General features: G+C 27.2%; 1 protein-coding gene and 1 pseudogene across 1 annotated transcript; one reads left to right on the top strand and one right to left on the bottom strand.

Annotated features, from left to right (window-relative positions):
- Positions 1–158: 158 nt before the first annotated feature.
- On the top strand, positions 159–1,724 carry LOC132927753 (inhibitor of growth protein 4-like). The gene is made up of 6 exons (XM_060992341.1): positions 159–364; positions 421–659; positions 722–830; positions 906–1,010; positions 1,081–1,319; positions 1,497–1,724. The coding sequence occupies exons 1-6, from the start codon at positions 328–330 to the stop codon at positions 1,596–1,598; spliced, it is 831 nt and encodes a 276-aa protein (XP_060848324.1). The 5' UTR covers positions 159–327; the 3' UTR covers positions 1,599–1,724.
- Positions 1,725–1,895: 171 nt separating this feature from the next.
- LOC132927752 (beta-1,3-galactosyltransferase 6-like) lies at positions 1,896–3,722 on the bottom strand (annotated as a pseudogene).
- Between the last annotated feature and the right edge of the window lie 10,785 nt (positions 3,723–14,507).

Raw genomic sequence — 14,507 nt, 5'->3', positions numbered from 1 at the left:
CTTATTTGAAAATTAGAAATGTTTGAAATGTTGTATTCGTACAGTGTTGCCAAACTTGACATATTTATTTGTATGTTTATTGTTTATACGATCATCGGGCTGTTACATATCATTGTTATATCAAAATGGTGTGATTCACGTCTTATTCACTAAAAATATTATCAAAAATATAAACAGAAGAAATTTATATTTTATAAGGCACTTTCTGTAAAAGTTGATCAAACATATAAAATTCCCGTTTGTTTTTGTATACAAGTGTACAAGTATAAGTATACTTATACTTATTTTTTCTTCAATAATTCTCAGCCGAATCATAAAATAATAAAAATGACTTCTGCTCTTAACTTGGAACACTATCTGAACAGTAAGTTTTTGTTCGATTTTGCATTTAAACGATGTACTATCAGAGTTATATTTTAGATTTAGAGAATCTTCCTGTTGAGTTACAACGAAACTTCACTCTGATGCGAGATCTTGACTCCAGAGTTCAAGAATTGATGCGCAACGTTGACAAACTGACAGACGATTATATGTCAAATTCCAAGGGATACACAGCAGATAAAAAACGCGAAATGATGACCAGCATACAACGTCAGTTTGACAAAGCAAAAGAATACAGTGATGATAAAGTTCAATTGGCTATACAAACTTATGAAATGGTATATTGATTTTGAATTATTAACATTACCGTAAAAATGTTCTATTCCATTGTATCTTACAGGTAGATAAACATATTAGAGAATTTGATTCAGATTTAGCACGCTTTGGAGCTGAAATTCAAGACAGAGCCATTAGTGCTACAAGAAATATAGAAGAAAATTCACAAAAACGTAGGTGTTCTGCATTATATCATATTATAATTCCAATAATGTATTTGGTCATTTCTTTATGTGTATTGCTTCCAGGAGAATGTAAAAAGATTAAAGACAAAGAAATTAAAAATAAGAGTGCATCGAGTGAAGAAGAAACAGCTCCAAAAAAAACATCTAAAATGAAACAACTGAAAAAAGGTTTGTGTACAACAAATTTTAGTCATATTTAAGTTGATTTCTTTGTATAATAATTACCAACATTTTTCAGGAGTTACAAAAGCAACAAGTGCAGCACCTAGTAAAACACCTTTAATTAATGTTGTCACTAATCCAACAAACCCTACAAATAGTGTAACCAGCGTTACAGTAGAAACTAGTTCCCTTACTGGTGCCGGAGTTGCACACTCGACTGAAGTATTAGATATGCCTGTTGATCCAAATGAACCAACGTATTGTTTATGCAACCAAGTTTCTTATGGTGAAATGATTGGCTGTGATAATCCAGATGTAAAAATTTTAATTTTAATTTATTAATTATTTATGTATTTATTGTTTTTATTTTATATAACAATTTATTAAATACTTAAACCATTGAAAAAATAATAACAATCTTAATTTTTATTGTAAATATTGTTTCATTTTTTTTTATCATATTTTATTAACTGTGTACTTTTATTATTTTAGTGTCCTATTGAATGGTTCCACTTTGCATGTGTCAAATTAACTACCAAGCCTAAAGGAAAATGGTTCTGTCTTAAATGTATAACAGACAGGAAGAAAAAATAACACATATTAAAAATGATACGTTTTTTTATTTTATTTATACATACATATAATGTATAATGTTATGTTAATTTTCTTACGGCATAAGAACAAACGATTGTAATTTGTAATATTGTCATGAATTGAAAGCATAATAAGAATAAAATTGAATTTCTATATAAAATTGGTGTTGTTAATATATATATATTTTTTTTTTTATTCAAAACTGAAAACAAACTACAATGTTCAAATGTATTATATTAATAATTACACCAGTCTTTTTATGTTGAAAAATGTATTTATGGAATTAAATACAAATTTCTAACAACATTTAGATGGCATCACTGACCAGTTATATTTGTAGGAAGCCATATTTTTTAACTCTATCACATAGTTTTCCAGTCTGAATAATGTTTGACCAGTGCAGTCTCATCATTTCAGGACTACGTTTATGTGTTACTAAATAATCATTTTGACATAAGCGACTATACCATTGTGTGTCAAATCGCCGGTCATGTTTTCTAGTAATATTTAATGGACTTACCAAAGCGCCAACCAAAACATCTTCACTAGCAAAGAAACTGAAAAATAAAAAAGACAACAAGAATTAGAATAGTTAATCTATAATTTTAATAAAACCGTTATAATTGGTAAGCTATTACATAATGAATTTGTTAAACTTTATATCAATATTTTCTCTTATTACTTTATATTATGCTACTATGATCAACTTACCTTAGGTAATCTCAATTCTTCAAAATTTAGATGATAAGATCTTTGGATAAAACATAGCCTCCTCCCAAAGCATACAGTAAATATCTATCACATGCTATTCAATCAGTTTGTTTAAATTAACCTCTTATTTTTAATGTTTGCATTACCATCAAAATATCCCCAGTAGAACCTTTTTTTAGGCTTATGTTCTACCTCATTGACAATTAATAACACATTGTCAAAAGAATCGTCATCACATTTTAACAGATAATCAAAGTTTATATGATATATACACCAGAAAATGATGCTATTATTTTATGAGTGAGAAGGTTATACTCATTCTTTTCAATAAGTCTTCATGAACTAGCTTTTCAACATTTAAAGATTTGTCTTTTGATACAAAAAAAAGTATTTTAAAGTCTCCTTTTGTTTGAGCTCGTGTTTCACATATAGCATCTTTACGATAAACATTTTTTACCGCAGATAAGACAAGTAAAAGCAACTTAATTCTAAAATACATTTGGAGAAATGTTTTCAAAACAAACAACGTTAATATGTATCCTAGAATGAATGAAAAACTTGACAGGAAATAGTATGTAAGGCGTTTTTTATGCAGTAACATTTGTTTCTAAGTAATGCCCACTTAAAATATTTAATTAAAATCAAAAAATATTCAAAATATTAAATAACAAAACATTAAAAAAAATAAAAATGAGGTGTTTCATAACATTGAGTGTTTGACATAAAAATTAAGGGACCAAAAATAATTAATTAAAAGTATGTAAGAGTAATTAACAAATTATGAGCAATGAGCATTGAGCACTGTGAAAAGTGTGAAATGAATATTAAATGGATGGAAAAATTTAAATCTATTCTACCATCATGGTAGGTAGTAGGTACTATCTAAATGTAATATCTACGAATGTCGAATACTTCCTTGTTTATCTACATTTGAATGCTCGTTATGCTCGAGAAATGTCAAAATGTATTTATCACTGTTGTGATAACAGTCTTCTTTAGTATCATTGTGTTTTTTTGTTTAAACATTGAACGCAAAAAGTTTTTCTAGTAGAAAATATGTTCCCATCTTCGTCAACCAACTTAAAAAGAGGTTTTGTTCAATATAGTATGACATTACTATTCTTCAAAAATAATTCTGATTTGAACATAATAATATCAAATTATAATTGAATAAAATCACGGTAAACATTTATCGAAACTTGACAATTTAAATTAAATCACTTTGGGTTATGGTTAAATTTAAACCTATTAATACAATAAATGTAGGAACTAATATCAAAAGAATTTTATAGCTAAGGCTAGTTTTATGAATGAAAATTACAAGCTAAAGGTGTTATCCTTTATTCAGATTTGTAACAAATATCAATTGTTACACTACTCTTAATTAACTATCAATTACATTCGATAACCATTACACGTACATTGCATAAAACAATTAATATTATCAGTATCTTCTAGTCCATTTTACACGTAGGATATTGATACTTTCCGAAGTGGTAGAAATGTGAATTCATGTCTCAGCATGTATCGAGTGATCTATGTACTGCCATCTGAAAATATTTAGTCAGTTAAATTTATAAAATGGTTGGAGGATAAAATGTCACTACTACACACCATAAGGTGAACGAAAATCTTTTTATGACAACTAGTGTTTGGTAACCATTGAATAATTCAGAAATTAAAACAATCAAACAAAAACTAAGAGACCAACTACATTCTTAATAGAAAATATTTGAAAGAATCTTACAGTTGAAACATGAATTAAATTGATACAAATGTATAAATGCAAAAAGATATGAAATATAATCATATAATAGATGATAAGAAACATTTATTATGATAACCAATAAAAAATAGTAAAAATCTACCAGATGGTTTGTTGAATTTGAATGTAAAATAATTGTAACTTTAAAATACACTCATAGGAAAATATAAAATTGATTTTTTGCAATATAGTATGATATATAATTGTATTTAAAATTACCGGATTATAAATAATTAAAAAATAAATTTATCATTTGGATAATTGTATTTTTTAAATTTTGTTTTAATTTTTATAACTTTTTTGCCATTTCTATTTTTAAAAGTTAATATGAGAAAAATGTAACATATATTTATTTTTATATAATGACATAAATATTATATGTATATAAAAATCACTTTATTTGTTATAACCGATTTTCACTGTATGTCTGTATAGTTAACTACAATAATAATGCGTGACAACAATACATAAAAAATTAATTAACACGGATACCTAATAATATATTATCTATACCTAATATATTTGTAGAAATATACCTACTTTATATGGGTATTAGTGTATTACACATATTTCAATATTTGTGCACCTGAAAAGCGATCACCATGTAGGATACTACGATGTACTTACTATCAGTACTGCCTATAATATATGTGTGTGATCAGTGTTGATATCTTAATTAGACCTTTATTTGATCACGTGAACATGCTATAAAAAAATGTACTCGCATTATTGCTCGCGTTAGTAATAATGTAATACACAGACATAGTCGATGATTTCGGTAGAAGTACCATTGCACATGCACGCATTACGTTTGTAGAGATACATAATATGGCAGCCACCAATAGTATATTACGTATACAGGACGATTGAAAGTCAAATGGTGAGTATCAAACCACACTATACCGTCGATTATAAATTTATAACTATTACCTACACGGTAATACCCATCGCGGTGATTGGAAAAAGTGGAAAAAAAAATGCCACGAAAATTGGAACAAAAATTTTTAGTAAGGCCGATTTGTAATTGTGATTAGTCGAAAGACGTCTGAACTACTCCTGTGTCGCCGGTTATCAGCCGACGCACAATGGAGCAATGGTGTTTTTATGAAGAAGAACTCTCTCCACGTTAATGGATTGTGTTTTCTTAATGATTCATTAAATTTGCACATGTATATACACTGTCGGAACAGGTCTGCCGTACGGCTGAGCTGACGTCGACTACCACGGGCGTCCTCACATCATACAGCCGTCGATTCGGTTTTATATATACACAGTACATCGTTCCCCGTGATGACATGGTAGAGCAGCAAGTGCTGATTTCGAATTTCAACACCGCAATCTGTCGGTAATAGACGGTCGCCGATCAGCATCTAGCGACCGACCACACTCCGCACAGAGTGCACTGCCATTACCAAATACGGTGTGGTGGCTCACGGCCGCAATGCACCAGCAACACCAGTGTTATTATTATTATTATTTTATGATTATCAGTACCACCAAACCCAATCATCTTCAGCTGTTTGTGTATTTATTGTATCATCCTTATGCGCTAATATTTTTCTATTGCGAAATGCGAATTATTGTTATTGTCATTCGTTCTTGTTACTTAACGACTGTTATTGTAGCGTACATAGCTAGAGTCCGGATTTGAATTACGTCCAAAACGTCTTAACAGCAACAGTAAATTTCAAAGAAAATTGATTACTTATCTGCCTTGACTAACATACCTAACAACATTTTTAAAATTGTTTCATAAATATTATAATATAAAACAGATAATGAAGTATACTATAACTAAAATAAAAAAAATCTTTATTGCAACATGCCGATAACATAACATAATATACTGATGTTATAAATTAAATAAATTTCCTTTTTCTTAAGCGCTTTTATCGCCTGCCCTGTCTGCTCGCCATTGATTACCTATGTAATATATAATTCAATATTCTAAAAAAAAAATTGTAATACAAAAAAAAATTTGGAAATTACCGAAGAACCAAATAGGTTAGATTGGGTTATAATATACAATCAACATTTATAGCAAGCAATTAGAATGTAGTATGCTGTCGCGGAGGTAACAATTTAAATGTAAGATAGATATGTAAGGAAAGACATTCTAGCGATAATATAATTACATTCGATATCGATTTATTCAGAGTTCAAGGAAGTACAAAAAAAAATAAGTAAATACGATAGCAAGTAAACTGGAATAATATAAACCATCAATTTCACAGACGTTCAGAAGCAAAACACTACAATGGAAACAGCTAGCGAAATGTATCATAGGAGAATAAACGCGGAAATATAATAATGGGTGAGAATGGTGAAATAATGGCACAATGTAACTAATAATCCAATAAATGTGTGTAATTTACAAGCCATCAAAATGCAAAACAAAAGAAAATAACTGAGAAGAAAACCAAACATGTGGACAAAATGTTTGGCATACATTCCTTTATTTTAGCAATAAAGCACGATTACATTAGCGACAGTCTTTACAATATCCTATACAAGTTTGAGTTTCCAAAAAATTAATTAATCCCATTAAAGTATGGATGGAAATATATAAATAAATAAGTGGAATTGAGAAATACTCTACCAGAAACTTTTGAACTATAGTTGTAGGTTTGAAACAAGTCGATACGCTATCAACGACACTGTTTAGAAACTAATCGGAAAAATTAATAAATTAGAAAAATGATAGAGTCGAAGATTATAGGCCCTAATGTTCTCTATTAATAAGAAATAAAGATTTCCTGACGATCTAACATGTACATGTATATAAATAGACGAAAGCAGAAATAAATAAATAAATAAACTATGCTTTGTTAAATTACAGTAACCTTTTCTTAAAAAAAATAAAATCGAAATTTAATAATTTAAATATGATCTGGGCAACGAGGTTCACTCAAGTTTAAGTTTACAAAATTGCATTTACACAATTCATCAATTTACCATAACTCCACTATCATCACATTAAATTGTAATTTAAAAATTAATATGTTATAAGACTTAGTAATTTTAGTTATTTGTAATTAAAATCAATGTCAAAGAGTGTTTATTATTTTTGTGTATTTCAACAGTCCAAGTCAATGCCTAGTAATAAATAACAAATACACTGTAATATAAATATATACATCATGACATTTCATAACGATTGTAATTTGTAAAATATTTTATTTTTTTAACAGGAAATCAAAATGAAATTTTTTAATTATAATTTTTTGTTTATTCAGTCTTTAACCGTAGAATTTGGAATTGCAGTTTTTACAGTAGTGTTTACGGTAAGCGATTAGTAACTTTTTAATGTTAATAATAATAACAACTACCTACCTAGGTACTATGATTATTATTATTATTTAAATGTGTTCCATTTTACATTTTCTAGCCAAAAAGGTATGTTTTAGTTTTAATAAATACGAGTACTATTGTACAATTCCATAATTGGTGCACGTAGCCACGTAGGTGTATAATATTCATATCAATTTATATTTTATATCTAAACAGATATAAACTATTTTATAAAATACTACATGACATTCTATCATCTATCACCTATTTAATTTAGCCGATTTTATGTATGTATTGAATAATAATTATTTATATATTACAGTGGAACCTCGATTATCCGGGGTAATGGCGGGGAGGGGGTCACACGCATAAGTGAAAACCGCGGTTAATCGAGACTTTTTATAATAATGTAATTTTTTTTAAATTATAATTAGAAATACATTGGTACAATTTTATAATAATGAAATTTTGAAAATTTTTATTTAATTATAATTAGAAATATATACAATAATGTTATACATAATACATCTACAGTCCATACTTATTTTTAAATTTTCGGAAGAGTGAGCACGGTTAATCGTGAACACGGATAATCGAGTCACGGATAATCGAGGTTCTACTGTATTTTAATTATATCGTGTGTTTCTAGACCGATGTTTCATTCAAAACCTTGTTTTGGCCTAAAATGTTTTTTTAAATAAGATTTTTGTCTTGCACTTTTATTTTTATTTTTTTGCTTTATTTTTAATAATATATAAATTATAAAAGTTACTAAAGCTGACCTGGTAGACATTGTCCTTTCTTTTGCAGCATTTACGTAGTTGCATAGTAATGTGATAATAATATGCAAAATCAGTTAACAATAAATATATTTATTATTTTATGTTTATCTTAGTACTTCGATTATGTACAACATTTTTGTTAATCCTTTTTTTTAATGCATAAATTAATAAATCCTCAATGGATTGTGCCTGCAAAAAAGTCATGATCTTCGAAAGAAAAAAGGTGACTCAATCAGAACAGATTTTTATTATTTGTGTTCAATATTGTTAATTGTTATCAATTCTTTATAACTACACAACATATTATAAGTGTGTAAATTAAAATAGATCACTATAATAATAGGAATAACAATTTTGTATTCCTCTTATAGGCAACTAAAATTTCAACATGCCTAGAGTATAGAATATTTATACTAATTAAATATATTCTTTAACTAATGGCAACTGCCATTTAATAAACAAAAACATATCCCATTTTTGCGAGCCAAAACTAAATTCATAAGTGAGCTTACTTCTAACAACATATAGGGGTTTCAGGAAGTCTATATTAATTTTTATTGAAAATGGCTGGGTATTTTTTGAATCTATAGGCTCTTTAAATTTATAAATATAAATTTCTTTACTTTATATTCACGTTAAGAAAGAATTTCGGTTTTCGAACTTTTCTCAATGACAAGGTTTTAGTGGTTTTACTATACGACAGGGTAGACTGGGTATAGTGGGTACAGTCGTACATTTACTAGGTTATGGGTGACAAATGATTGTTGTCTGAGTGACCGACTGCCGCTCGACGAAAACTGTTTTCTAACGAGATAGAATATATATATACTTAATACAATCTTGTGTTTAAAATTTAAAAAGATTAATTTTAGCTCTTCGACTAACAACATTTCACTATTTTAGCGACGAAATTTCAATACAGATAGATAAATTTAGTCTTTCATGATTTTGAGTTAAATATTTTTTATCGTAGCCCTAATGTATATACTCGTACATCGAAGTCATTGAATAATGATTAATCAAAATTCTATAATAATTAAGTTTATTTAAGTTAATTACACAATACAAATAAATCATGATTTTTTATTATTTTTTATATCAAAATTAAATTGATTAATAACTTAAAATAAATAAAATATTCTAGATATTGTCATTAGCGGTAATTGGGATGAATGTATCTGAACTATCAAGTTAGTAGATATTCGTATTATTCACATATCCAGTGGCGTATTTTGGGTGATTTTGGAGGGTTTCCAAAATTTACTTAAAAAACCTGATAAAATTTGAATAATTCAATAATCCAGATAAACTGTAAACTTAGCTTAAAAATACGAGTATATCTCGAAACAATCGAAACATGTCGTCGGATTTAATGCAATTAATTTCGCTTTTTCAGTTTGAATATAAATACTTTAATAGCCACAAGTAAAATACTAATACATATAGGGCTATATTTTGTTATATGTGGGTGTCTATACACGGAGGACACCTCCCTAAAATACGCCTCTGTGCGTATTATCGTCATTATTATCATTTTTATATATATCACTAATTGTAAATTTGTTTTTGCTTCGTTTAGAGCAATTCGTTGTTCTTGGAACTATAGTTTTTTTACTAATTACTTGGAGCGTAGCGATTATAGGAGCTTCTTCGGTAAGTTAAAATATTATTGTATCATTAGTATAAGGTATTAAATATATGGGTAATAACTAGGTTTACAAAAAAAAAATTCATAATAGAATATAAATGAATTCTTCATTATATTATATTTTTTTTCATTTTATTATTTTTTTTTTTTATACAATTGTAGGTGCTGTTTAAAATTATTAAATAAACTCATAACAAAAAAATATAAGCAGGTCAACCTTGCTATAATGAATGAACAGCAATTTTTCCAATTATTTCTTATAAGTGTGAACTACCTAAGTATATTATTTTAAGTCACTGTTTAAAAATGTTTCGATAGTTAATTTTTTATAAATACCTATAAAATATGTCAACATTATTTAGATATAAATTGTTCAAAATAATAAAATTATTTTTTTCGTATAATTTTTTCATTATTCGTCTATTCCTAAAAATTTTAATAAGGAGTATTATTGTATTCGACGATCACAATAATGTAACTGCCCTTTTAATTTTTAATTAAAGATGAACTCTAGTAGAAGATTATATAGTTAAAATTGAATTCGAAAAATTTTAATTTTGGTTTAGATATAGAATACAACTAGTTATTGTCTACTTGTTTTACGTATTTGGACTTCGCATTTATGTAAATGTATTACAATTATTTAGTACAAGTATAAGATGTTATTCATTGGAAAAGAAGTGTTTTCAATAAACTAATACAACTATTGAAATGTATAATATATTGATACATTTTAAGTTTTTTTTTTCATAAATGTCAATAAAAAAAATATGAGTGGGGTAAAAAAGCTGAAATCGACAATTTTCAGTCACAAGTAGGTAATTAAAGTTAGAATTTAGTAACTAGTAAATTTAGAACAGTAGGTACTTACAGTAAAGTTTATTTGTGTATTAATCCAGAAATTAAAAACAATAATAGTTCATTTTCATTATACTTTGTTTATATCGTTCCAAAAGTCATTTGGTGCTTAATCTAATAAAATGAATAAATAATTTATTACGGTATAAATATTAATATGTATCATTATAATAACTAAATACTAATAATACAACAAAATCAATATTTTTGCAAAAAATTATATTAACTTTTTGGCTACCTATAATACAATTAATAATAAAATTAATTAATTTAATTCTTAAATCAAAAAACATATCATGAAATATATTTAGTGATATAAGCTGACAGACAAATGACAATATCCAATTAGAATCGATTTCCGTACCTATTATCTAATGATACATCATTAAATGCAAATTTAACGGTTCATACTCACTTTGTCGAATCCCAATTCGCCGACAACTCAGTTTGCCGACAAATATACCAGTTTTAAAATATTTCTAAAATATTCCATTTTTGCCGACAGTTTAGTTTGCCGATGTCTTGGTTCACCGACAAATTATTAATAAAGTTTTAATTTTTACGATTCGCCGACAGTGGATGGTACATTTAAATCCGCCCCCCCAATTATTTATGCAAATATACACATTACACTGTTTTGTAATGGGTGTTGTAGTGCCAATGGTTATGGTATGGAATTATTTCAAAAATTAATATATATATTAACATATTATATAAATATATATCTATTTTATATTCATATTTTTATACATTATAATATATTATATTCATATATTTATTTATATTTAGATTTATGCTCTTTTACCGAATAAAAGCAATAATACTTATAAGAGAATGTTCAATATAATTAAAGAAGCTGCCTTGAGAAATGATTTGGCTTTTAAACTAAAAACATTTCAAATTGATTTTGAAATAGGAATGATCGTTGCCAAAAAAGATTTATTTAGATATTACACAGAAATAAAAGGATGCCATTTTCATTTTGAGAAGTCTATATGGCGTCAAGTACAAACATTTGGATTAGTGCACGATTATTATACACAATGATGAAGTAAAAATTCTGTTCGAAGAATATATGCCTTAGCTCTATGTATAATAATATAGCATAACCTACTTTTATTTTTATATAATATATCTACTGACATTGTATTAATAACCATTTATACATGACAAATTTATATATACTTTTATTTTTTAATAAGTCGGCAAATTAGGAACATTTAAATAAATAGTCGGCGAACTGGGGTGTCGGCGAATTGGGATTCGGCAAATTGGGATTCGGCGACATGGGAAGTCACGAATTTAGCACACCCATAATCCTACTCGATACCTAATGGCTAATATACCTACAAAAGAATATAGAACGGTAGTTACCTACTTTCCTTTCTTTTTTTATCTCGAATAATAATTTGGGATTATTATATTTAGTAGGTAACAACGCAAAACAATAATAATTAAATTAAAGTTTTGATTATTTTTTTAAATTACAGACTGAATAACAATAATGTGTTAACTATTTATTCATTATAGTGTATTCACTTGATTACATTATAAGATTATTTTTAGTATAGTCACAAAACTAAATTATATTATTTTAATAATATTTAAAAGGTTGGTAGATTTAACACAAAATCCTATTAGTATATGACATTATTTTTAGTTTTTAATTAAAATCTGTGCTATCATAGAGATCAAGAAATTTGATAACTTTTACAATTGTTCTTTGGGTCATCTTCATTGTTATGTGGCTAGTTTTATCATTATACTTCAGATTACTAAAACACAACACGTAAGTTATTATACATTTCAAAAATTGTAACAATATTATTAACTGGTAAAATATTATACAGCCACTACTGTGTAGCAGACAAAAAGAGATGTGCACCATCAATGTGGCTCATCGCCGTAGGAAGTTCAAATGACACAGATGTAATGTATCAATAACTACATAATATATTTTATTTATATTATAGAATTTTTAAAATGTATAAACACAATATATACTTTGTAATTATCAATGTTTTTATAATTTTAGTTTTTAGAAATTGTAAGTAGCCAGTAGGTATGTAGCATGTAGCTATTAGGATTATTATTAGGATGTTAAAGTTTGCATTTTAAATAAAAAGAATTATAGAATAAATTAGATATGCTTAGTAAAAATAATATAGAAATACCTACTTTATCTATATATCTATTATTTATTAATATAAAAGTTGCAAAGAATAATTCCTTTATTAATCAGTATTTTGTGACAACAACGAAACATACCTACTACATATTGCTACTTTTATTAATATAAATAATATAATACTACTTATACTTATAAATTGTAATAGGTATTAGAATTAATTAATATTAGCATTAGTATTTGTACCTAGTTTCAGAAAAATATGTTGTTCTTCTCATTATTCATTATGTAAATTTTTTTGAGTTATTTACGTAATCTAAATAATTATTTCACAATAATCTTAACGAATTTTAAAATTATTTAGAAGGATACAAGTGATGAAGATGAAGATGAAGATGGTGATGAAGAAACAACTGAAGAAGAACTAAAAAGTAAATACGGAAGAAGACTATGGTCAAATAATAACTCCCCCGAAATAACTATTAAGCTTGTTCACCCGACGAGAAAGTACGAAATGACGAATTCCGTTGTTGTTACTCTTGTTGCTAATACCGTTGTGTCAAATCAAAGGAGTACAACGATCGATGTTAACAACGGATCTAGGGACGAACGCAATCAGCGGACTACAACCGAAAGCCCACCAAGCTATTTGAGAACGCGCGCCATGGAATATCGAAAAAACATGACGATGTATCGTCAAACCGCAGTACAGCATCACAAAAAGAAAGGGAAAAAAAAGAAAGCAGATGATGAAGAAGATGAAGGTGACCAGGAAGGTGAAGATGAAGAAGAAGATGATGATGAAGAAGAAAAAGACAATGGCGACGACAAAGCTGATAGTCACACCATAGACTGGTTATCTATGTCAGGTTATTTGCGTAAGCTTTTACTATTTTTTTTTTTTTGTAATATGTAAAGTTGCCATCATCATACTGTAGGCTGTAGCAATGATGGCAATCATTATCGTATAATGGTCATAAATTGATGATAAACATGCAGATTAAAATATGACCTACTGCAATTGTCTGTCTTCCCGTGGAAGTTATACTTGGTTAAATGAGAAAATAGAAAAGCGTTGTGGGCTATTATATGTAATTAAATAATATTTTTAGTAGGAGAGAGTGTATTTAAAATTTTTTAATTAACGATTTTCCTCCCTTATAGAAACGCTACCTAGTGATCTGAAAGATGACGAGTTCTGTCATATAGCAAAAAAAAAAACGATATAAAGTTCTGTGTCGATGAAAAAAAACAATAATTTAACAAAATTATGATAAATTATAATATTATAATAATTACAATATATTTAAATAATTTTGTCAGATAAAAATATATATTTTGAATTGTATAAGCAATCATAAATGTTAACAAAAATTACAGAATAACATGTAAATATTCCTTAACATATTTAGGAAATAATCAATTAACTCGTTTGTAGACTGATAATAATGGGTATAGTAATAATTAATATCTACGAGTACTCAATTTTCAAACGGATTTTAGAGTTTATATAATATTATAATATAGCCCATGTTCGAGGGACCTTTTAAGACGACGGTAATGTTGTTACCTATTAATTATAATATAATGTATACCACTGGCACGGTGTACATTATACCTATAGGTACTTTATTAAAAATTGTAGCCTCTTAATATTTAATTAAATAATATTCTTTGATGTACACAATAAAAATACATTTTAACATTTGAATGAAAGTTGATAGGT

The sequence above is a fragment of the Rhopalosiphum padi genome, chromosome 3 (assembly GCF_020882245.1).
Source record: "Rhopalosiphum padi isolate XX-2018 chromosome 3, ASM2088224v1, whole genome shotgun sequence".
Lineage (NCBI taxonomy): Eukaryota > Metazoa > Arthropoda > Insecta > Hemiptera > Aphididae > Rhopalosiphum > Rhopalosiphum padi.
Note: the sequence above shows the minus strand (reverse complement) of the source record. Positions and strands in the feature narration are given on the sequence as shown.